Source organism: Electrona antarctica, assembly GCF_951216825.1.
Source record: "Electrona antarctica genome assembly, chromosome: 13".
NCBI lineage: Eukaryota > Metazoa > Chordata > Actinopteri > Myctophiformes > Myctophidae > Electrona > Electrona antarctica.
In genome coordinates this window covers 25,221,792-25,247,478 of record NC_136794.1, presented here as the reverse complement: position 1 = coordinate 25,247,478, position 25,687 = coordinate 25,221,792, and the positions used below count along the sequence as shown (strand labels likewise).

The 25,687-nt window shown below is 42.1% G+C and overlaps 1 protein-coding gene across 1 annotated transcript in view; it reads right to left on the bottom strand.

The window, feature by feature from the left end:
* pth2ra (parathyroid hormone 2 receptor a) overlaps positions 1–25,687 on the bottom strand; it is a gene marked incomplete at its 5' end in the record, with an annotated part of 82,224 nt that overhangs the window by 29,909 nt on the left and 26,628 nt on the right. Inside the window, 3 exons of the mRNA XM_079518231.1 lie at positions 1,365–1,518; positions 10,599–10,782; positions 14,649–14,746. Of these exons, the coding sequence (XP_079374357.1) occupies positions 1,365–1,518; positions 10,599–10,782; positions 14,649–14,746 (436 nt within the window). The remainder of the gene's footprint in view (positions 1–1,364; positions 1,519–10,598; positions 10,783–14,648; positions 14,747–25,687) is intronic.

Here is a 25,687-nt window from a genome sequence, read left to right as displayed (position 1 = left end):
ATGGAGTCAGCGGCCTAATTGAACTGGACGATGATACCACTTCTTGGCTAATGTCCAAATTGCCTGTGTAGCCCTACACGAACGAACGCATCTAGTTGTTCTAGATCTAGATCTAGAGCACTTGTTACAAAAACAAAAGATCGTCTATTACTCTTTTGTTTCTCAGGCCAACCAGTTTGCTGCCCTGGTGTTTTATTCTTTACGTAACAACATGTTCTACGTAACACCTATTCTTTTGCACCTGTAAACTTCTGTCTTTTACACAAGAAGAGCTTGTCTGTTGTAGTACCTGGCATATATTGAAATATATACCAGTAAGACATCTTAATGGCGAGAAGCGACGCAGGGAAACAACAGACTTATCAATGTGGCGTGGCATGGAGGTGATCAGCCTTTATCACTGTTAAGGTGTTATGGAAGCCCATGTTTGCTTTGATAACAGCCGTAAGTTCATTTGTATTGTTGAGTCTTGTCTCACACCTGCCTTTTGACAATACAACATAGATTCTCTGTGGGGTTCAGGTCAGGCCAGTTGGCTGGTCAGTTAAGCGCAGTAATACCATGGTCAGTACACCAATTACTAGTCGTTCTGGCACTGTGGGCAGGTGCCAAATCGAGCTGGAAAGCAGTTTTTGAGAAGGATCGCTGTATAGTATATAATATGGCGCCATAAGATGGCCCGTGGCCATGGCAACCCCTGTGTTTCATGTACATATTGTTTTACTACATATAAAATGATGTGTGCCCCCTCGCCATTTTCAACTGCCCCCTCAGTCATTTCATCCTGGAGCTGAGCTTTTTGTGCAAATTGTCATGTCATTGCATCTTGCAGTGTGTGTGTGTGTGTGTGTGTGTGTGTGTGTGTGTGTGTGTGTGTGTGTGTGTGTGTGTGTGTGTGTGTGTGTGTGTGTGTGTGTGTGTGTGTGTGTGTGTGTGTGTGTGTGTGTGTGTGTGTGTGTGTGTGTGTGTGTGTGTGTGTGTGTGTGTGTGTGTGTGTGTGTGTGTGTGTGTGTGTGTGTGTGTGTGTGTGTGTGTGTGTGTGTGTGTGTGTGTGCGTGCGTGCGTGCGTGCGTGCGTGCGTGCGTGCGTGCGTGCACATGCACGCTAGCACGCACACAAATAGTGCATGGACTGCGTTTATATAGAGCTTTTCTCCAAAGCGCTATATAAACACTGTCCTGCATATCTGTGCTGCCCCCCTCTCTCTCTCTCTCTCTCTCTCTCTCTCTCACAAACACACACGCATGCATGCATGCATGCACGTACGCATGCACACACACACACACACTCCCCACATTGTTGTTGGTGATACTGATACTTATCCATGTAGTCTAATGTTATGTACTGAGAGTTTTTCTACTCACCCCACCCAATGAGTGTGAATCCCCACAGGTATTTGCTGTCTGAGAGGAAGGCCATGAAGATAAGACTATGGAGATAGAGACCTTCCACCAGGATCCAGTAATAGTTGGTGGAAAGGAAATAGATGAAAAGCAGCACTGCCACCTTGCAGCCAATCTAGCGAAGAAACATAACACACACACAACCTGCTTGATGACATGATGTATGGAGATGTATGTGTTTTAAATACATTATTGAGATTCTAGTACATGCCTAATGGCCCCTACACACTGTAGGAGTTTTAAAGTTGTCGGCGAGTCATCAGATCGTTATGTATTTCACACTACAGGAGTCTTTTTTTTTTTAAATCGGCTGTCATATTATCTTTGTGGCTTTCACTCTAATGGCCCCTATACACACTGTAGGAGTTTTAAAGTTGTCGGTGAGTCATCAGATCGTTATGTATTTCACACTACAGGAGTCTTTTTTTTTTAAATCGGCTGTCATATTATCTTTGTGGCTTTCACACTAAACGGTCTAGGGATCACACACTGCAAGAGTTCACCAAGATGCGATCCAGACCCGATACATATACAGTCGGCTACATAATTTGTTTTTTATTCCAATTCATTTTGACATCTCACGCACGTGCAGGATGCCGTGATACAAGCGCGAGACCCACACAGGGCGCATATCTCTCTCACACACACACACACACACACACACACACACACAGGTGTCGGCGAGCGCTTTTATCTGCGCTGGATCTTCTCGCAGCTCCTTTCACACACAGCGAGCAAAACCTCGGCGATCAAAGCCCAATCTCCCCGACAGCATAATCGGAGCAAATATCGGCAGTGTGTATACGAGCCACTGCACTGAGGCCCATCACTACAAGCACAGACCCTTCAAAGAATGCCTTCAGGCAAAACAATGTGGTGTCTGTGGAACAGGACTGTGTACGTAACCAGAAAAAGTATTCATATTTTGTACTTAAGTAAAAGTATCAATAGTGCCGTGTAGAAATACTTCCAAATGTCCCTGAGTAAAACAAAAGTATTACCATCAAAATGTACTTAAAGCAGGGCTTGACATTAAGGCTTGTCCTGTTGTCTGGGACAACCAATAAATCGTTCCGGACAAGTGCATTCAAATTTTACTTGTCCGTTGGACAAGTTACTCACAAGTGACTCTTGGTTTCACTTTTTCTGTGACGCTCTTAGCAGCCAACAATATTGTATGACATCATTGTCAGGCTTTCCTAATAATCACCTTTCCAATATTGTTGTCCACCATTCAGTTTCAGGAATGGTGGCTTGTTTCTTTACTTTCAATGGGAAGAACTGTCACAGTTATTTATTTTAAATGGCTACTGGCTATCATCACATCTTTCTTTGTGCTAAACGAGTGATCAATCTTATGGCTCCATGATTAAATTACATTTAAAACATGTAGACGGCCCCCGTCTATAGAGAAAGTGTGCATGCTGATCGATGGACTTCTGTCAACTTCTTAGCCCGGCCTAGAATGTATGTGATCTTATCAGTGGCAGCGGTGGCCGAACGGATTGCGGAGCGGTCTTGATACCGGAAGGTCGCCAGTTTGAATCAGCGGTCCGACACGTTAAAATGACCACCGCTGAAGTGCCCTTGAACAAGGCATTGAACCACTACGATGAAATGTTCTATGAGCAGGGCCTGGCTGGAAACAAGTTCTTGAGCTTAGCCCAGATACCCTGGATAAATATAGTAATCATTTCATTTCATTTCATCTTACATTTCATGTATTCCAAATACATAGCCATAGATCGGTCCTATCCACGCACGATTAGCAGACTGACCTTGTCAGTTAATTTCATATCCATTTGAATGTTCTGGCAGAAAACGTGTAGGGCAGGCCCTATTTAGTCAAATATCTCCACTTTTCCACGAGATTCACACGGACGACATTCTCTACGGTGAGGGGCCCGGAATGAATGCAGGATTGAACATATGAAGCACAAATGTATGGGGCACACAATTGGCAGGTGGCGTGATCAATCACCCCACACCAATCCAATTGGGTGTGTACACTAGTGTTGTAGTACTCAAGTCTTTGACTCGTGTGTGTGTGTGTGTGACTGTGTGTGTGTGTGTGTGTGTGTGTGTGTGTGTGTGTGTGTGTGTGTGCATGTGTGCGTGTGCGTGTGTGTGTGTGTGTGTGTGTGTGTGTGTGTGTGTGTGTGTGTGTGTGTGTGTGTGTGTGTGTGTGTGTGTGTGTGTGTGTGTGTGTGTGTGTGTGTGTGTGTGTGTGTGTGTGTGTGTGTGTGTGTGCGTGCGTGCGTGCGTGCGTGCGTGCGTGCGTGCGTGCGTGCGTGCGTGCGTGCGTGCGTGCGTGCGTGCGTGCGTGCGTGCGTGCGTGCGTGCGTGCGTGCGTGCGTGCGTGCGTGCGTGCGTGCGTGCGTGCGTGCGTGCGTGCGTGCGTGCGTGCGTGTGTGTAACTTCCTGGGCTTTAGGAGGAAAGACTCTGGGAAACTGGACTCACAAGCCAAGGGCTTCAGGGTCTGGTCTGATTGGCCAGATCTCAACGACCTCTGCCATCGAACAGGAGTCCAGCTAAAATGGGCAAAAAACAACGAAAATGTGCCCACCTCTGATGGATTAATGACAGACTCCAGCGTGGTAGTGAAGGCTACCCTCGCCCACCAGGGAGCTGCTTAGCACGAAACAGACTGAAGCAAAAGAACATTCGCGTGGCCTTCGACTGCAGGTCAAGTTGGCCTGTGTTGATTCAGCTGATCACATCAAAGCAAGACTGCAAGTATTACCAACCAAGTACAATCTGTCAATCTGGTTACTGGTATCCCGACACCCACACTCCCCTCTGTATAAACCATCATGATTCTGAACAACACCTAGAATCCATCGCACACATAACAAATGGATGTACTGTAGTGCATACAAAAATGTGTATATTGCTCGCCACGACCGGATTGTTGACCTAGTGTCTGATGCAGTTCGAAAGTATGTGCCATCTAGTGCAGCAATGTATAAACATTCAAGAGTGTTACCAGATTGGTTTAGCTGTGCATGCGATGTCTTTGCTAACATCCCAAATACACCTGATGTTGTCTTTGTTGACACCAGTCACAAGGAGGTCCTGATTCTGGAGGTGGGTGTCTTTGATTTGTACATGGACCAGGCATTCCAAGATAAACATTCTAAGTATCAACCATTACTTGGAAGTATAACAAACCTGGGGTATCGTAGATTTGCCATACTGATATTCGGAAGCCTGGGCCATGTGCATAAACTGACCATGAGTGTGTGTGTGCGTGCGTGCGTGCGTGCGTGCGTGCGTGCGTGCGTGCGCGCGCGCGCGCGCGCGTGCGTGGCTGCACCGGCTCTGTGCTCCTTCCTTGCTCAATACTGTAGCCTAAATTAATCTGCTCCATCAAAATTAAAGACAATTTCGCAATGACAATTTAAAGTGTATCCTACTTAATGCGATGACGTCTATTACACTCCGTGTAGACTGAGTTTGAAAAGTTGCCACGTTCAAAAACGTATCCAGCAAACCAGATCCTCAGACAAAAGTATAGTAGTCCTACATGGAAGCAGATGGAACAACACTTGTAGCATAACATTTTAAATCCCTTTGGAGAGAGTAAAACCAAATACATAAACTAGAGTTTAGCGTTACCACTTCACTATAAGCAGTGACATGATTTATTTGTTTTTGCCCTGAAGTAGGGTAATTGAAAGGCAGAGTTGACAAAAGTTTGCTTTTTGCCTTGAAAATGCTGAAAGGCAGACCAAATTATGATGTCATGTTTTGCACTCAAGGACCCCTAAATTAATATACGTATTTAACTGCGGACCCCCATCTGAAAAAATATTTTGTGCCATTAGTGACATGTTGTGTGCTTGTAGATTGGCTATTTTCAAATAGCCAATGTAGGCTACTGTATGATTCAAGTGGTTAAATATATTTTTTATAAATGTTGCTGGGGATCCCCTGCACTCCCCTCAAAGACTGCTGGGGGTCCCGGAACCCACTTTGAGAAGCAATACCATAGGGTTTAGGAAAATCAAAACGCATGTTTTTTAAGTTCCCGCATATTGTTGCTGTTAAACATCTGCATTACTAATACCTTCATTCCAGTCAGGGCTCAGTACCCTGTCTTCTAATGTCACTCGTCTCACACAGCACGCAACCTGGGTGTCATCTTTGATCTCTCATTTATTCCCCAAGTCACACGAGTTGTTCAGACATGCTACAGTATTATCAGCTTCGGAATATAGCCAGAATCAAATCCTTTTTATCAACAGCAGACCTGGAAATGGTAATTCACGCTTTCATTTCATCTCGTTTAGACTTGCCTATACTCTGGCCTCTGCAAAACATCAATTTCCCGCCTCCAAATGGTTCAGAATTCAGCTGCAAGATTACTAACTAACACTAAGAAACAAGATCACATTACACCTATCCTAGCTGCACTACATTGGTTACGCGTTACTTTTAGAATAGATTTTAATTTTTTATTGATAACTTTTAAAGCCTGGCAGGGATTGTCTCCCAGCTACATTAAAGCCTTGCTGTCCCCCTACGAACCAGGGCGCTGCCTTAGATCCACGGAAAAGGCCCACCTGAAAGTCCACCCGTCTCGCCTCGTTTCACAGGGCGATCGGGGCGTTTGCAGTTCGGGCACCCACGCTGAGGAGCCCTAGCTGAGGCTTGTAAAATCAGTGTCCTCTGTCAAGGTCTGTCTCTAGTCTCCACAGACCATGTCAGCCCTGGCCACTCCCACTTTCCATTCCACACTGCAGTCCCATTTACTCACATGTCCCCAACTCCCTCGTCATCCCACCTGTGAACAATTCTACAATCAACCTTCCCCTTATAAAACTGGATCATAACACGCTTTCATTTGTCAGTTCATAGTTTGTTGTTTCCGATGCATGTTCCTGGTTTCGAGTCGTTCCTGTGTTTGACTACTTTGTCATTTCTTCCTGCATTCCTGATTTTCCTGTTACAACTTCAGTGTAAGGTTTTTGCAACTTTTCTTCATTAAATACTTTAAATCTAAGCTTGTTGCCTGTGACTCTGTATATTGGGTTCAAATCTCTGCATCCTTGTCTTAAGGTTATTTTCTGTTTTGCTTACCCTTTGATTTCCTTGTGTTGATTTATGTATGGTTTAACCAAGTATTATTTGCTGCTCCTGTAAAGCACTTTGTAACCGTGTTTGGAAAAGTGCTATATAAATAAATTGAATTCATTATTACATAATTTACATGGACACAATTAGAGAATCTAGAAGAATTGTTATTTCGATCAACATTTTCAATACAGCATGGAATTGTTTTGAGAAAATCTTATCCAACGACAACAAAATATTCTTTAGTTTTGGGTCTGAGAGGCTAAATCTCATCAAATGGTTTGTGGCTCAAATGTGAATGAATTATGGACCTTGATATGAAAAGGTCAATTAAGTCTAATTAAGTCAGCAGCACGCTCCAGAAGGGCTGCCTTTTCAGCTTGAGCTTTGATAAGTGCAGATGATGTTGTTGATGACGTGCGTGAGGTTTGGGACTTGGAGCGGGACTTAGCCCGGTTTGGGACATTGGAAACACTGTCGTCTGGTCCTATGTCATCCTCAATTTCTGTCACATGACTAGCAGCAAGGGTTTGTGATGATTGACCAGCCTCAGAAAGCCACCTTTTCACATCCTCTTCAAATTCACAGTACTTTCTCCTTTTTCGTTCAAACCACTCTCTTTGCTCATTAACCTCCTCCTCAGTCAGAGGCAACCTCAAAAATGCATCATACTCATGGCTCATTTCATCAAAGCATGTTTTCAAAGGGTTCATTTCAGATTGCATTTTTGTGACATTCTCAGTAGAATTCATAAGCCCTCTGACTTTATCAATGCACTGGCCAGTGTGTGTGCTTTTTGTCTTCAGTGTTTTGAGACAGTTTTCCTTATGCAAAGCCATGCCCTTTTCCGTTAACTTTGGGTTCTTTTTTCCGGTAGTTGTGCACCATTGCTCACAGACTTCATGACATCTGACATATTTGCAGTTTCCCCTTTTAGCACAAAGTGCAGTGCAGAATGTAAACTTCAAAGTGCAGCAGCGCTGTTGACAGTTCACAGTAATGTCCGGTTCAGGTGCAAAAATAGCAAAGTGTGTAGCAGTGACACACGAAAATAAAATAACGCTGGCTTCGGGGAAACCCGATCCGGGTCACAGCACCAATGTAACACCCAGGATAACTGGCTTCGGGGAAACCCGATCCGGGTCACAGCACCAATGTAACACCCAGGATTCAAACTCGGGCCTCCCGCATGAAAGTCCAACATCTTAACCACTAGACCATGTTGTCTACATGACATTGTTCTATTGTTAACAGCAGAATCATTCAGTGTTTATCATGACAATTATGTGTGTCCTGGTCCATTATTCATTACTACAGTGTGTTCGCTGTTCATGTTTTTTTTAAGGCTGGTTTCAGTGCTATTTGGCATGACCCTCTACCATACTGCAAAGTTGCAAAAGCATATGACGCTGCATGTACAAAACGGCAAACGGCAATTTTCATTGGCTCATAAAACCTTCATTTTTTTTCACTTAAAAAAACGTACTATACTTCACGTCTCAAACTTTTTTTTTTTAATTTTAATTGATTTTCATATAATTCAAAATGGTCAGAGGTCAAAAGTAAGAGCACGATACGGCATGAGGAGACGCATGTGTGTATCGAAGATTCATTGCTGACGGTCAAACGGTTCATGAGCTATGCGTGGTCAAAGTTTGCATTTTCATAGCGCCACCCTTTGGCCAATGGTTGTGGGCTTCGCATCTCAAGGGAAAAGGCCCGCTCTACTCAGACAGTCTTATATAGTTTCAGGCGTGTGCTGGGTGCAGATTCAAAATGAACATATTATAGAAAATGAATAAAATCCGCACTCAGTCGAGTAAGAGTCTTTGTTTAATAATGATAATAGTGCTCCGCAGCAGCAGTCATACCAGAGAGACAAACGTGTTTCGGCGCGCAGGCCTTCGTCAGTGTCAAAATTGTTCAATTATTTTGACAATGACGAAGGACTGCACTAATGGCATATTCCCTTCCTATATGCTTCTTAAACAAGAAGAAGAATCTGTCTTTAAAATGGATCAATCTGGTGTTTTCCATCGAGTTACATAACATCGCCTGAGCGACCATAGAACTGGACAGAGCGCGTGTCTCAGCAGGTGTCCATAATTGTCTTCTGTCCAGTGATGGAAAAAGTATCGATAAAGTAGAAGTCGAGTATTCAAAATGTAATTGACTAAGTACTAAAGTGCAAAAAATATACCTAAAGTACTCATTGGGTGTCCCATTTCATAATTGTCAAAATGTATTAAAAAAACCTTGAAAATAGCCGATCTGCTATTTTCAAATGGCCGAAATATGTATACGGCTGAAGTGGTTTGCGTGTTTTGTAATGATACTCAAAATCTTAATTCTACAAAGTAACTGTACCTACATGCATTTTTTAGGTATTTGTAGGTTTACTTGACTATTTCCAATTACTTGCGCAAGCAGAGCGTGCAAGTAATGTTATCAGTCAGGTGCTATGATGCGTACGTCCCTTAACAGCATATGATAATTATGACATCATATGCTGGCACGAAGCAGACCGTGCAGGTATGTTTTCCGTCATGCTACGAAGCGTATGTCCCATGACGTGATGAAGATATGTACGAATGTCCCTTAGCAGCAAAAGATATGACGTCATATGCTGGCACGGGACATACGGAAGCAGACCGTGCAGGTATGTTTTCCGCGTACTGTATGTCCCATGACGTGATGAAGATTATGTACCAATGCCAGGGTATAATTGGTTTACGATGGTGACGTAATGATATGTTTCAGTGTCGGGTGGATTAAAAAAGGGACATACGCATCAAACCACCCGAGTAACCACATTATACCACTAATCAACTCAGAAATTGCATACATACATATAGACATATACACATATATAGACATAATGAGCATATGACGTGATGAATATATGTACCAATGCCAGGGTATAATTGGTTATCGATGGTGACGTAACGATGACATGTTTCAGTGTCTGGTGGACTAAAGGTAATGCCCCTATGTATACATGTATGTAATCTGACACCACTGCCATAACAGGCATAAGTAATCATTACAATACTTCAAAATACTACTTTTTCTCCTCCAAAAGCAAGGTACGTGTAGCAAATAGCTAAACCTAATAATTAAATATTGCAAACGTTCTTTCACAGAGAGGCTGAGATTTGAAAGTTTGTAGCGGTCTACAGTACTTGCACGCTCTGCTTGCGCACTGCTTGCGCATAATAATTATGAAAATGAATTGAAGTCGGCCTCATGGTGGTGCTATAATAGCCCACTTTACGTTTTTCCCTATAACGCTTGAACTGTAAGTCGAAAAATCGAAATGTATTTTTCCACGGATTCCTTGGGTCATGATGCAGCTCTATATAGGCCATGCCCATTTCTACTCGGCCCATGATGCAGTGCAGTGCTAGGTAGCATTATTAGATATGGCATGTCAGCTTGGTTTGGGACACTCTGTACAGCTCAAATCTAGAATAGCTAAAATGGAAAAAACAGCCATGAAGGTAATTGGTAGGAAAGATTCTCCATCTCTTCAGACAATCTTTGAGAAAACGGTGCTCAGTCTGTCAAATAGAGTGTTGTCTGATCCTTCACATATATTATCTTCAGAGTATGAGCTGTTACCCTCTGGTAGACGCTACAGAGCATGTCGTTGCAAGAGCAACCGCTTCAAACTTTATTTTCTTCCCACTTCTACTAAATTGTTCTACTAAACAACCGCCACATAGTTCTTAGTGGGGAAGGGACTTCTTGACCGTCATCTGTTATTTATTGCACTTATACCTGTGATACTATAAACTGTGAATACTCTAGTACTTTTATATTCATATACCTTCTCTGATTGCAAATTTGCACTATCTCTTGTGATACTCTTGTGATACTATACTTGTACATTGCTGCTATTGTGTATTGTCTGTCTGTTTTAAAAACGTTGATGTACTACTGCATTTTTGCCCAAGACAAATTTCCCCTCGTGGGACAATAAAGTATATCTCATCTCATCATTGTCACAGAGGCTGAAAATCTGCTAAATGCTCAGATTGTAAATTGTTGATCACAGCAGCCAAATCAGAGTGAACACAGTTTTATAGGTCAGTTGAAAGGGTGCAAGCATTACTCACATACTTAGAGTTGTCCAGTGGGGCCAGTGTAACAGTTTTAAAGTTGTCCATCAGAGCTGAATCAAAATCCTGCAAGCCAGCGGTAGTATCAACAACATTGTCCTTCACAAAGATGATGATTGCCCGTAACATGAAGGAGACAAACAGATGCATATGGATGTAGTTCCTGGTACAGTGAAGACGCCTGTAGTGAAAGAGAAAATAGGATTGTATAAATATGCCATAAACAAACTTATTTACAGTCCAAATGTATGTAGACATATTATTAGTATTATTAGTATTATTATTAGTATTATTATTATTATTAGCAAGCTGAAGATGTAAGACGATTAAGTTTTGCCTGGGGCCAATATCTGACCAGGGCTTTTTATGGGGGGCCAGACCCCCAAATCTGGCAGCTTCCTAAGGAGATGATGGTGACAGTTTTGGAGGAACTCGCCTCAGTCAAGTCTAATGATAATATCATTGCGTCAGTCAAACATATGTCCCTCTCTGCAAGGTCTGCTACCCGCTGCGTCGAGGTGCTGTCGGACGCGGTGCAGGGTATAATAGAGTATGCACATGCATGATTTTCCCATTAGGACACGCCTCCCTCATCTAGACTGAGTGGCAAAACATTGAGCAGCATGGAGTGTTGGAGTTTGGAAGCGCTCGTTGGAAATCACTCAACCGCCCTGCGTACCACCTGTTTCTAAATGTCACATAATGCAGGAGGCAGCAAAATGTTGTGTTATAGAAAACAAGCACTTCCAAACTCTGACACTTAGAAAAATAATCAAATGCAGGGCATTTTTTGACAAAGTAGCTCATAACGTTTCTATGGTGGATTTTTATGATACAAAAACTTGCAGATAGAAAGAGGATAATTCAAGCTTTTCGTACAGCTGCAATGTTGGTGAGTTTAACATTGTTTAATGCAATCAGACAGGACTTTTCTGTTTGGATGAATGGGCTGTCAAGGCCAGAAAGTAGTTTTTTGCATTGTCTCATTCACCAAAGTGTTCTCTGCGCCAGTCTCAGTGGCGAGTTGAAGAGCGTTATGGATAAAGTGATGAAAGTAATTAAGTTCGTCAGGGCTACGGCAAGCACCCAGCATCGGCTATTCCGATGCTGGATGCATCGGAATAGCCGATGTGTCTGAGTCACATCGGCTATCTGCTGCTTCACAATGACGTGCGCTGGTTGAGCAAAGCCTGCAAAGGAAAGGCATTGGAGCGCTTCTGTGAACTAATAGGAGGTCAATGCGTTCCTTTCATTGAGCAAAAATAAAGCAGCAGCTGACCACCTTGCCTTTGAAGTAAATGGACTAAAAGGAGAGAGACTGTGCTTCTCTCTCTATAAAGCTCATAAACAGACCTAAAGACTTGACTTAAATACTCAGGCAAAAATACGGAGAATGAAGTCAACAGCAGACAAGCAGATGAAGAGGCACAGGCAGATGAATGAAGGTTTCGGAGTCCATATTTATTTTCAGAGAGTAGAAAACAGCATCACAGACATGGGCCTAGCCCACCAGCCTCATGGCGTGTGGGCCACTCACTAACACAGATAGACATTTCAGTAGGGTCTTTATACAGCTCAAGACAGAGACATCAAAGGGAAATGCAAAGGTGGTCTCAACCCCCCCTGTACCAAATTGTCAACATGTCTGTGTCCAAATAAGGTAATGGTCACCAGGAAGGAAGCACAGTGCTGCTATCAGCGAGGTGATCTATTTAGCATAGAGGGTCCCCCCCTGCATCCTGTCTAAACATGTCAGCCTCTCACCCATGAGAGACAAAGATCCAGGTTTACACTTTAGCTAAAAACATGGTTATTTATGCAATATTAATGTGAATTGTGTTTCCAGATTCCACACCCTTCTGGGAGACGTACAGTTCATGTCTAATGTAGCATTCTTATCTGATATATTTGGCCACCTAAACGAGCTTAAACCTCAAACTACAGGGGAGAGAGAAACTAATCATGGACATGGTTGAAAAGCTTGAGGCATTCACGACAAAGCTGGAAACCTATGAGACACTGAAATGTAAGAGACTGGCAGGCTCTTACATTTCAGTGTAAGAGCTTTTCCTCCCAGGCGAAAAAAAATATCCCCTCGTTAGATGAGGCTGCATTGGAAATGGAGTTAATTGACTTCCAAACAACCTCCCTGGTCAAAGATGCATTCAGAAGTGCCAAGTCCACGACTGCCTTTTGGGTAGGATGCTCAGAAGAGTACAGAAACATAAAGAGACTCGCATTTTATGTGCTCTCAATGTTCCCATCCACTTATGTGTGCAAGTCCGCCTTTTCATCAATGCATGCAATAAAGACGCACAAGATAAATCGTTTGACACACACAAACCTTGATAACTGCCTGTGGATTAAACTGACGTCCATAACACCAGATAACAAGCGGATCGTGACCGAGGGGAGATGCCATTTTTCACACTAGGTAAGTAGCCTACCTACCAAGCCTGTTGTATTTTTAATTGAGTTAATACATTGCGCATTGTAGGCTAATTCATATCTAATGTAGCGTGCCTGCTCTGTCTTTCAGGAGCTTCTGAGATCAAGCACTTCATGATCATGCTGAAGATTCAACTTTCATTTTTGACCCCATTCCATTTTTTTGTTTAAATAATTGAAGTGGAAGATTCAACTTTTATTTTATTTTTATCCGAATTTTAAGTTAATAATAATTGATTGATAATTGCATTGTCACTGTTCACATTTCTGGTGCCGTCAGAGTCACATTTAGGCCTGAAGTAAAGATAAACGTTTATTGATTAACTGAACTGGTGTGTTTTCTTTCACACCACACTGCTTGTTTGCTATTTCAGCACCAGGTGCTCTCCACTGACTTCTGTGATGTCATTAAGCGCGCTATGCTGTGGCGATGCCGCATGGGCCGCACGTGTCATTCACGTTTATCAGTATATTACTATATTTATAGGGAAGTAGGCCTATAATAAACCTCCTTTAGTTGGGGATAGTTTCTCTGTTTGGGCATAATAGCCTGAGACTGTTGGTCTGATTGTAATAAAAAAAAACAAAAAAAACATGGATTCTCCAAATTATCTCGCGGGCCAGATATTATTTTTGGAGGGCCGGGTTTGGCCCGCGGGCCACCTATTGCCGACTCCTGTCATAGGGTGTACCAGATTGATTTCAGCCGTCACATTTATCACTGCTAGGAATGAAATTAAGGAAGGATCAGTCGTTTGCGATTACTTTATAAATGCAGTGGCGGTGTGAGTGTACTACAAAACCTACACTCGAATTTGGGGCAGATTTTACACTCAATTGATAAATGAGGGCCCATGTCTCCACGTCAGCCACTCCCACTCTCCATTCCCTCTCTCAGTCCTGGTCACACACCTGTTTCCACTCCCTCTTCACGGCCAAGCTACACCAGGCTTTTTTCTCGCGCGTTTCTCGCGTGTTTTCTCCCGCGCATGCGTTTAATTTAGGTCCAGTCCTATTTTAAAAAACGCACGCGCGGGCCTGGTGTAGCTTGGCTGTTAGCCCAACAGTGCCATGCCCATTTCACACCTGAGAACACTTCTGCAATCACCCTGCTCCCTATAAGACTGGACTCATTCCACAAACTCACTGCCTTGGACTTCTGGTTTGTTATTTTGGTCTTCTAAAAGGTATCTTGGATTTGTATAACTTAGCTTTGTATAACTTTTGGACTTCCTGAGTTTATGCATCTGAAAGTATTGCATTTTTGGACGTTTGGCTCTGCATTTGGGTTCAGTCCTCTCTGCGAACCGTGACAGTATGTATACTGACCATAATGAACCCAGCAGAGCTAAAGCTTTTTCATAGAAAAGTGGCAGAATTTGAAAATGTGGTTTCTCGTCTCTTGGCCTCTCCACCTAAACTGCGTGCTGAACTCCATGTGGAGAATTGTAAAGATGAATAGAAGACAAATACCTCGTTGAGAGAGAGACAGAGACAGAGAGAGTGAGCTTGAAAGAGCAACAAGAGCATAATAACACGGTGAGGGATGAGTCATGAAGCTTATGAAGCTGAACAATGTTGCTTCAGTGTCTTGCTCACCTGAAGTATCCGATGATGACGATGGCCACTAGTAGAGAGCTGAAGGACACAGCGTAGCCAATGGTATACATGACATAGAGCCTGTCAAAGAAGTCCTGCTGTGTAGACAGATACGGATACAATACTTTTAATAGCTTTTAAGGCCCAAAATGGTCTTTTACTGGCCCCAGTACATAATGCTGCCTGATCCCTAGTATATCCCTAGTATCCTCAGAGGAGGCCATCCTACAGGTTCGTACGACACGCCTAGGCTTTTGCCGCACGAGCACCCAAGTTGTGCAACACCCTACCCTTGGCAATTAGAAAGGCCAATTCTGTCATTTGATACCTGCACTGAGACCAAAGTTCCTTGGTATGTTTTAAAATGTAACACTTGTTTTAAAAAGTGCTTTATAAATAAATATTATTATTGTTATTATTATTATTATTATTATTATTATACTTTTCAATTACCATCAAAAGTAAAACACAAAAATATGTTGCAGAAAATCATAAACTCTTCTGATCATTGTATAGCAAACTCCCACATGTACAGTAACAAACAACATTGTGAAGGCCTACCGTAATAACACTGCTAAATGTAACCACATGAAACCTAGTGTACAAGCCCTATAGGCGAACATTCTGGGAAAATACCACATCTACAAGATAAATTGTGAGGTTGTAGATCTGCTATTTCCACTATTTGACCTACAGTGAAGTACAGTTGAAGTTTACAGTATAATTTTGTCAGGGTGGATTGTCTGCAGTGCAATGTTTTGTTTCAGTGTGCGTGCGTTACTGCGTACGTGCATGCGTGTGTGCGTGCGTGCGTGTGTGATTGAGTGATTGATTGATTGAATACTTTATTGGCAGAAATGTAATCGGTACAGGGTACATTCAAACACACATCCAAAGGGATCACCGAAAAAAGTCCTTGCTGTCTTTACCCATTTACCCATGTTTGTTTTGAAAGTGGGTGGTGCCAGAACGTTGTTTTCACTTCCTCTAGTATAGTGGCTTTGGGTGTCCCTCACTTTTTTTTAGGTAGTTTGTCATGTATTTAGGTACAGAGGGCATAGAGGGCAAAGCTGCATTTACAATTTGAAATGTCAGTCCCAATTTAAGACTAGGTTTGTTGTTTTGGGAGGTTTATAGCTTGGTCTTTAGTGACATAGAGATGTCTGAGAACCAAGGGGGGGGGGGGGGGGGGGGTGTGTGTGTGTGTGTGTGTGTGTGTGTGTGTGTGTGTGTGTGTGTGTGTGTGTGTGTGTGTGTGTGTGTGTGTGTGTGTGTGTGTGTGTGTGTGTGTGTGTGTGTGTGTGTGTGTGTGTGTGTGCTGCATGCGTGTGTCTCCTCATTGGCTGGTAGTTATCTGATGTACACCTATACGTGTTTGTGTTCATGTTCTTCTTATAAAGGAATGTCAGAAAAGGGCACTAGCTAGGCTGGAGCTTTCCTTCCCTTCTGTCCTGTAGATGCTAAACAGTAGCCTATACGTGTGTGTCTTTAACTCTGAATGTGTACAAATGGACCCGTAATTTCTCTTTCAATATTTGTATTGGTTTTTTGACAGAATTATACATACACTATACAAGGACACAGGTAGGCTACACAAAATAATTCAATAAAAATAAAATGCATGACAGAATCAACAACATGCCAGCAAACAGCAACCTTTTCAATATTTGCAATAAAACCATTAAGCAATATATTCCCATAATGAAGTTGTACTATAAATTACTCTTTTCTATTTTCTTTTAAAAACCTTGCAATTGGAGACCAGTCTCTAACAAAATCAGAAAAAGTGCCTCTTAATACATATGATAACCTCTCCATTGGCAGAATCGACATACGTTTTTCGTACTCATTTTATGTCAGGGGGACCCTCCCTCATCTAACCATTTTTGCAAGATTGTAAGCCTTGCGGCATTCTTAAAATGTAGGGATGCACCGAAAGGGAAATTATTGGCCGAAACCGAATACCGAATAGAGCACCGAAGTCTGACGTCACTTTCAGTAGAGGGCGCCAGTACACAGGTTCATGTATTTTTTTTTTTTGCATTGAAATCCCCACAGGGCGATTTTAGGTCGCTTCATATAAGAACTGTGTTTGAAAAATAAACCGATCATCCCGGCCTTTCTGTCAGGGGGGTGGCTGTGCGTCGTTAATGATGTCCATTAATATTTGATACAGCCAGTTTCTGGAGAAAATGGAATTAATTTGGCCGCAAAAGCCTTGAAACCAGTGTTGTTTTTGTCAGCTATTTTTTAATTTAGTCTCAGTCTTAGTCCAGTTTCAATCACCGTTGTTAGTTTTTATAGTATTTAGTCGAACTCATCCTATTTTTATTTAGTCACGTTTTAGTCGACTAAAAGTCGAGCATTTTAGTCTTAATCTTAGTCCAATAATCCGTAAATGTATTTGTCTAGTTTTGGTCAACAAAAACTGTTGACATTTCAGTCTAGTTTTAGTCTGACAATTATTTTAGCCTTTTTTTGTCAGCCAATATGTTTCCATCTAATCTGAATCAACTGATTCTTGTAACTTGGGGTCACCATTTAACAATTCAAGAGGTGCAATCAGGTGCTCTGAATTTCAGGGCTGTAAAGCTCAGCAGTCCATATACTGAAATAACATTTCTACTTTGACGAAGTAGAATTACAATCAGAAGAACTTTCAGAAGCATTCAACCAAGCCATTGAAATGGTGTGCCTTTTATATTTTGAATAGGAGCACAATTACCTAATTGTGCTTCAAGCGAGCATGATGGAAAACTTAACTGTCAATCAAAAGTCCATAATTAATGACTTCCTTTGAACGAAAACGCGATGCATGATGACGCGTCGAGGCCCGCATGAATAAAAATTGTAACATCTTGACAGATTTTCAACCATTTTGGGCCAAGGTGTGCTGCTTTTCTTTTCTACCTTTCATTACACAGTAGGTTTTGACATTTTCTATGTATGAAACATAAGCTTCTGGCTAAATGTACTATGTGTATGTTTCATTGTGCTGCGTGTCAACCACTTAAGTTTGGAGCTCTTTGGTGGAGCTGTTGCCCACGCAACCCGACTACAAATAAGCGGTTGAAGATGGATGGATGTACATATCCACATTCATGGATAAACACGCCAAAAAGAAAAGTTGATGCATTAGATACAAAAAGGGAAAAAAATGAAATCACACCTGTGTGAAGTGAGGGGCGCTAATATATTAAAGTCTAACTCATGTTGATTAGGTGATGTAATGGTGATGTAAAACAAACATTAAATTCTCTTTATTGTTAATGGCATTTCATGTTTGTGTTAGGGACAAGATGACGTAAATATTCCCTTCATTGTCAATGGTGTTTTTAAAACAAACATTGAACTAAAAACAAACATTAAACCTGTATATCAAAAAAATCACACCCGTGTGAACTGAGTGGTTTAAGGTTTTATATAGCATGATCAGCTGTGGTCTGACGTAATGTCTGACGTCCGATGTGAGGTATTATATAAGGTAAGGTATTATATACCCTGATCAGCTCTGATCTGACGTAATGAAATCACACCTGGATGTGATTTCACAACTGGCTTTTTTTGTGCAGAGAAAATGACCACGGTTGCTACGGTCATCCAGTTCACCCGGGTGTGATTTAATTACGTCAGAAATTATTTTGAACATAGCAACCATGGTCATTTTTTTATGCACACAAAAGCCAGTTGTAGGAGTGGTTTACACCACTCAAAAAAGAAAAGTTGATGCATTAGATACAAAAAATAATAATAATAATCACACCCGTGTGAAGTGAGGGGTGCTCTTATCATCATACATCATCAATAACATACGTCACATTGCGTGCTCAACCATCAAATCATCACAAAAGTCATTCAGCCAATCACAATTTGCGTCCTCACTTTTCCGTCTTCACTTTTGTCTTCAATGTTTGTTTACACAAACACAGAAAGCTGGGCATAGGAGTGGCAAGGGCCCCTCAAAAATATATTTTATGGGATTTGGGGGTTTTCAAGCATGAAGGGGTTAATATGCATTAATTAATAATGCATTAATCATGAATCAAATACATTGTGCATATCCACATTCATAAACACTGTAGAAAGAAGAAAATTTGATGCATTTAGACCAAGTATCTTTGCATTAAATAATATAAAGCTTTATTTTCTGGGATTTGTTTGTTTCGTTTGTGTATCCTCTTGATTATTGTTAAAGGTGTAGTGAAATGAAAAATACGTTTTTCACACTTTTAGACCATATCCGTGGTCATCATATGGGCATACCTAACAATTGATGCCAAAAAAAATGGGCACATTCTCATTTCTATGTGTTTTTATATCAAAAGTCCATAAGAATATATTTTTTATTACTTCCTGAAAACGTGCTGCGTGATGACGTGTTGAGGCCCACATCGATAAAAGCCAATAAAAATGAAGCTCACCCGTTTAATTCCCCATATGTGCGCATCCGTGCAGCACAGCTGCTATTGATTACAGAAATCCTCCGTTTTTATTCCCATTCAAGATAACATCCAGACAGTGTATTACTCGGTTTCAACTTAATCATCACGCTATATGTATCTGAAAACATGATAGGGTAGAAATAAGCCACATAACAGTAAACTGGTACAGCTGGCCGTCTATCTGATTTGTAAACAAACACACAGCATGCGCTGCTGCGTATAGCATAGCTACCGTCCCTAGCTACCGTCCCATCGCCTGAAGGGATGCGACACTCTGATTGGTTCAGAAACTTCAGACCGGTGTTTCAACTTGAAACCATTTGAAACTTCAAAATAAAAGTCCACCATTTCCGTTCCACTGCACCTTTAAGAGGTGACCCCAAGCTACAAGAATCAGTTGAGAAAAAAACTTTATCTGACGAACCACGTTCACCCCCACGGCTCCCAGACTACCACAAACACACACACACACACACACCTGCACGCACGCACATAGATGCATACGTAAGATTGCACAATTGCGGGCGTGTAGAATAGATCATTAATTTAGAAGTAATTTAGAAATATAAATTTACTTGCCTTTTAGTTCTACTCTTATCCCTTGAGCATTTTTAGTTATTAAGCCCTTAATGCCCGAAACACAAACAAATCCCAGAAAATAAAGCTTTATATTATTTAATGCAAAAATACTTGGTCTAAATGCATCAAATGTTCTTCTTTCTACAGTGTTTATGAATGTGGATATGTACAATGTATTTGATTAAAAAAAAGTAAAACAGCATTTTCCATCAGGGTATGTATGGTATCTAGGTTACATACATTGTATCCATCATTCAGTTAAATAGTAAATTGCTCTATATCCAACTGTCTACTTACTGAGGGCCTCTAACCAGAGGTCACCCAATGTCAGATTTGGTGTGAGGTAACAGATTGTACAAGGGAATGTGTATTTAAGTGAAAGGTATACTTTCCACAAACTCTATGAAAGGGGTCCAAGTCATAATGTAACTATCTTTAGAACCACTACGGTTGTACCTTAGTTTCTCTAGAGGAATCATGGAGAGAACCTCTTTGACCCACTGTTTAAACGAGGGAGGTTTCCCCGACTTCCATTGTCGAAGTATATCAATCTACGAGCCAAAAGCGTTGTGAATGCCACAGCGTTTGCCTGAAGACCTGTGAGCCGTTCCTCGATCGGAGACACCCCAAAAACAGCAATCACCGGGCAGGGATCCACTGTTCCACCACATACGTAAGACACCGCCTCGAAATTTTCTCCCAAAACCTGACGATTTGCATGACCAAAACATATAACCCAGCGTGGCAGGCTTGTGCTGGCATCTCGGACAGCCAGCATCAAAACCAGGGTCTTTTTCTGTACTTTAAGTACAACACAGCAATCAGAACAAAGTTGCTATACAAATGGCAGGTAAATAATTAATAGTGTTTTCTTTGCACAAAACCAAGTGCATTTTCTCTGTACTTTAAGTACAACAAATTGCAATCAGAACAAAGTTGCTATAAAAATGGCAGGTAAAGAATGAATAGTGTTTTCTTTGGACACAACAAAAAGTGCATTTTCTGTTCTCTGTAGTATAACTACAGAGAACAGAAAATGCACTTTTTGTAACAAAGAGCACTGCATTCAGAACAATGTTGCTATAAACTGCATAAAGAGTTGCCTAGGCCTACAACAAAATAGTGCAAACAAAGACTGTAACAGCCAGGCCTTAAACAACAACACAACAACAAATGAATGCACATACCGGTATACAACATGCTATGCAATGTTGCTATAAAACTGCATAAAGAGTTGTCTAGGCCTACAACAAAATAGTGCAAACAAAGACTGTAACAGCCAGGCCTTCAACAACAACACAACAACAAATGAATGCACATACCGGTATACAACATGCTATGAGTTGTCCAGGCCCTACAACAAAATAGTGCAAACAAAGACTAATAGTCAGGCCTTCAACAACAACAAATTAATGCACATATACAACATGCTATGCAAGTGTGCATACAAATATTCAAACTAACTGGATAAATAAATCCAGTCCACATGAATGTATCTGTAACTATTTGCAAATGAAATATGTGCAAATAAGGCAGTCTGTCCGCATAAGCAAGTAGTAAACATTGTATCATTTAGATACATAAAGTACAAACTGGAGAAAATAAATCACAATGATTCCATTATGAAATTAAATATCAAGAATCTGAAAAAAGGTGGTCTGTCCTCATGAGCAAAGTAAACATTGTATCATTTAGATACCAAAAGTAGTAAAGTACAATAATTGAACTGTTTTGTACTGTGATGCTGGTTTTCCCCCTAATGATAACCTGAGTTGAATTATAGCTCACAATGAAAATGAGCTCATGAGCTACAGAGTGTGTGTGTGTGTGTGTGTGTGTGTGTGTGTGTGTGTGTGTGTGTGTGTGTGTGTGTGTGTGTGTGTGTGTGTGTGTGTGTGTGTGTGTGTGTGTGTGTGTGTGTATATTTGCATTAGCATGGCTACAGACTCACTGAGGTCTCCCTAGGAACCAACCTAACCAACCTTGGGTGGTCACACACACGCACACACAAGCCCAGTAAAACATGTCAAGGAGCTTCATTCAGTTCCATTTTGTAGTCCAATTATTTACAACCACTTTACAACATCTTTCACAAGACGCTGCCATTAGGGAGCCTTAAATAGTGGAACGTTAGGGCTATTTAACCCCAATGTACAAGTTACAACCCTCTGCTTTTTTATGGGGGTCGGCAGCCAAATATTATACATATCATTTCGGAGGTCCTTGACATGAAAGAGTTTGAGCACTACCGATATACATAGCAACATAAGGTTTTCCGAAAACTGTTAAGATTTAACAATCGCTCTGTCTGTACTCAACAGTTCAGAGTCAGAGACAAGATGGGGGTGGGAATGACACACACCTTAAGTTCCTCCCAAAGACTTAGCCTATCTATATGTGTTGATATGATAAGTGTGTTGGAGACAGAGATAGTAGAACTATATTAAGACTAATTAAAAGCCAGTGTTGCCTACTTCTTGTTAAGGAACAGTGGCATGTTCTTTTTAATGAACAGTAGCTTCTCTGCTTTATCACACATGAGTCTGTTCCTCTTCGCATCAAGCACATGAGCTGCCACACTGAACAGTCTCTCACTGTCAGTGCTTGTGCACGGGGCACACAAATACTTGCGTGCCACCTTGGCCAATGGCCAGGTCAGTAAAGCGTTCTTTTTTCTCTCTCCAGTATCCAAGAGGATCTACTGGCACGTCCTCTACTACGGCGGCGATGGTCTTTTCAGAGAGATAGTCATCCAACTGTTAAGCGGTTGAGCTTGTCACCTCCCTGGAGTGGTTTGAGAGAACAAGAAGGATGAGGGTTTTTTTAATAGGGACAGTGCATAATGAACATGAGTCAAATTGATTTAAGCATGCAAAAAAAATCATCTGACATGTCAAAACATTTACAAGATTAAGATTGAGAGCATAATACTACTACTACTGAATATGTTCAGTAGGCCTACAGTAAATAAGTAAACCAGAACAAATAAATATTAAATAAGTAAGTCAGAACAGAGTAGCTTACCTCCTATTTGGTGTCGTGTTCTCTTCCAGGATCTCTTTGAACATATCAGCCAACGAAGGTGGTCTCCCTGCCGGTCTCTCCTCCTCTGGTGTAGAGAGACGGGTTTTACCAGCTGCTTGCAAAGCGGCTGGTATGGTATGAAACTTGGGACCCAGAGAACGACCCAGAGAACGACACCCTAAGCCAAATTCCAATACCAAAACTTTCACAATCGCTCACTCCCCTCGCGTCCTCCACTCGCTCCTTAGCTCCGCCCCCAGAGAGGAGGAGAGGATTCGATGCGAGGACAGATTGGTGGAGTGGATTTGCCTCTAGAAACAGAATGGACTACGCTGTCATTTCAAAGCGACGGCACATTCCGCGATCACTTATGACCAATGTTCCCCCTAAGGTGCGCCCGTGCACGCGCGCGCACATGGCCAAATGCTCCCGCGCACAACTGAAATCTGTCGCGCACAGACACCGACGCTGGTCTAAAAAAAAAAAGTTTTCTTTAAAAATAATATTGTCCCCCCCCCCCCCCCCCCCCCCCCCCGAGTAGCATCTACATTACAGTATTAATACCTATCCCGAGTCGACATTTGCCCACACTTTATTTCTATTTACTTTACAGTTTATTTAGATTACACAGGCGAGGCGACAGACAGGTCTCCTCCCCTCCTTTTTTGACTCTTTGGTCTCCTCTCCTCTCCTCCTGTGTATGACTGCGCCGTCTGCACGGCGAGTGGGGACCTTAGAGGTGGAGACGTAACAGCAGGAGCAGGCAGCACTGCAGTCAGTGTTAATGAAACCAGATAAGATTGCGTTGCTTGGACCCGTGCGTTGATGGGACATTTAGATTTAAAAGGCGAACGGATGGAAGTGTGGATAAAAGCACGGCTGTGCGCAACAACGAGAGGGGGACTAACGTTAGCTTCGCATTAGCTGGTTAGCTAACGTGGTTATCACTACAGCACAACAAGCCTCCAGTCTGGTGTGCTTGTGAATGAAACATGTGGAAGCTAACGTTAATCTCTAGCGGTCTAGCCCCATATGGAACCTCTCTCTGTAATTCTCAAATCTGTTAATACATCTTTCTTCAATCAATCAATCAATCCCTCTGCTATGTAGCTTATATAATAATAGCCCATAGCTGGCGTAGTAGGGGCTATAAGGGGCTGCTGACGTTCGACAATCTGAGAAACTAGGAGTTAAAAAACACACCGGTTCCGGTGACGTCATGACCGAGGCAGACGTGTGAAAGACTAGCTCCGCTGAACCTATTTAAAAAATAGCCTTAAAACTAATCAAAACCTAACAAATGAGTTCGAAAATATACTGAAATGGTCGTCAAAGAATGGTGAAAGGCAAGACTACGAAAGATTCTAGCAAAGGAAGCACAGAAGGGTCCGAATTAAGACCAAACACAAGGCAGCTACGGCTAACACAGCTGAAGCTAACCGGTGAATCATCGCAAGCCATGGCTGGTGGAGGGAACGTGGAGTCGGAGATGCTAACAGAGCTACGGAAGCTCCGAGCGGAAAACAGTGACTTTTATAGAGACACAAAGACCTCGTTGAGCAGACTGGAGGCATCCATGACTGAAATAAAACAACGGATGGACACGCTGGACCAGAGAGTCACTACGGCAGAGCAAAGAGTGAGTGAAACAGAAGACAGAAGCGTGCTACATGACAGAGCATTAGCTTACTTGCTAAAAAAGGAGGCCAGCCTGGCTGCTAAGTGTGATCAAATGGAAAATATGTCACGACGCAACAACATTCGTTTGTTTGGAATTAAAGAAGGGGCAGAAAAGAATGATATGCCTGGCTTTATACAAGGATTCATGTGTGAAACTTTGCATTTGGAAGAAGAACTGTCTGTAAGGGTGGTGAGAGTGCACAGGGCCACTGTGCCCAAACCGAAAGAGCCGACAGCACCACCAAGATCCATAATCGTTCGCTTCCTGGACTATGGGGTAAAACAGACAGTCTTGGAGCAAGCGTGGTCACAGGGAAACATCCAGTATGAGGGAAGAAGAGTGGCGTTTGACCATGACTATTCACATAATTTACAAAGAAGGAGAAAAGCGGTGTGGGAAGTGATTAAAAAGCTGAAAGAAAAGAAAATCAAAGCCCGCACCATCTATCCGGCCCAAATAAAGATCTTCTTGGACACCGGAGAGAAGGTCTTCCCATCCCTACTGGATGCTAGAGAGACACTGAAGCAGATTGGAATCATCGTGGATGCTGAGGAACAAGACGTGTTCGACAGGGAGCTGACACAGGACGGGTGGAAGACGCAAGGAGGGAAAAGAAGGAGCCGTCAGCTGAACCTGGAGGACATCAGAGCCATAAAAAGAGGCAGTCAATTAAATCCCGATGACACCAGACCCACCATTCAAGAGGACGACCAAGAATAGCAACAGACAGAGTATCTCATCCAGGGACGTCGAGGACAGCGAGTTATCTAGATATTCTGAATCACATCTATGAACGTCCAGGAGGTCAGTATCATCTGAAGGGATGTAGTGATAAATTGAATCATTTGTTAGTATAATAAGGACTTAAGGTAAAAAATATATAAGGCAATGGTTATTATTTGAAATGAAGGGGAATGCTTTGGGTGAGGGTGCGAGGGGGGTGGCAGATGGAAATATGTAAAAACGGAAGTCAGTCTAAGGATTTGTTAATTTGTATTATTTTGATTTATGTGAATTTTGTGAAATAATATATGATCCTGCCAGGGAGGCTAATACATTTATGCTAATCTTTTGAGTGTGTACATATGAGGGTTTGGCTTACCAGGGGGGGGGGGGGGGGGTAAAGAAGGGACAGCAAATGTAGACATAATTTTTTAGTTCAGTGTTGGATTGTCTCTTCTAGGGGAGGGGCGGCAGGCTAAATACTGAGGTTTTTTTTTGTTTGTTTTTTGTTTGGTTAATAACAATCTCTCAAGTGTATGTTGGGTAACAAGCATATTTTGGGGACAGAGAGACAAGGGAATATCCTCAAA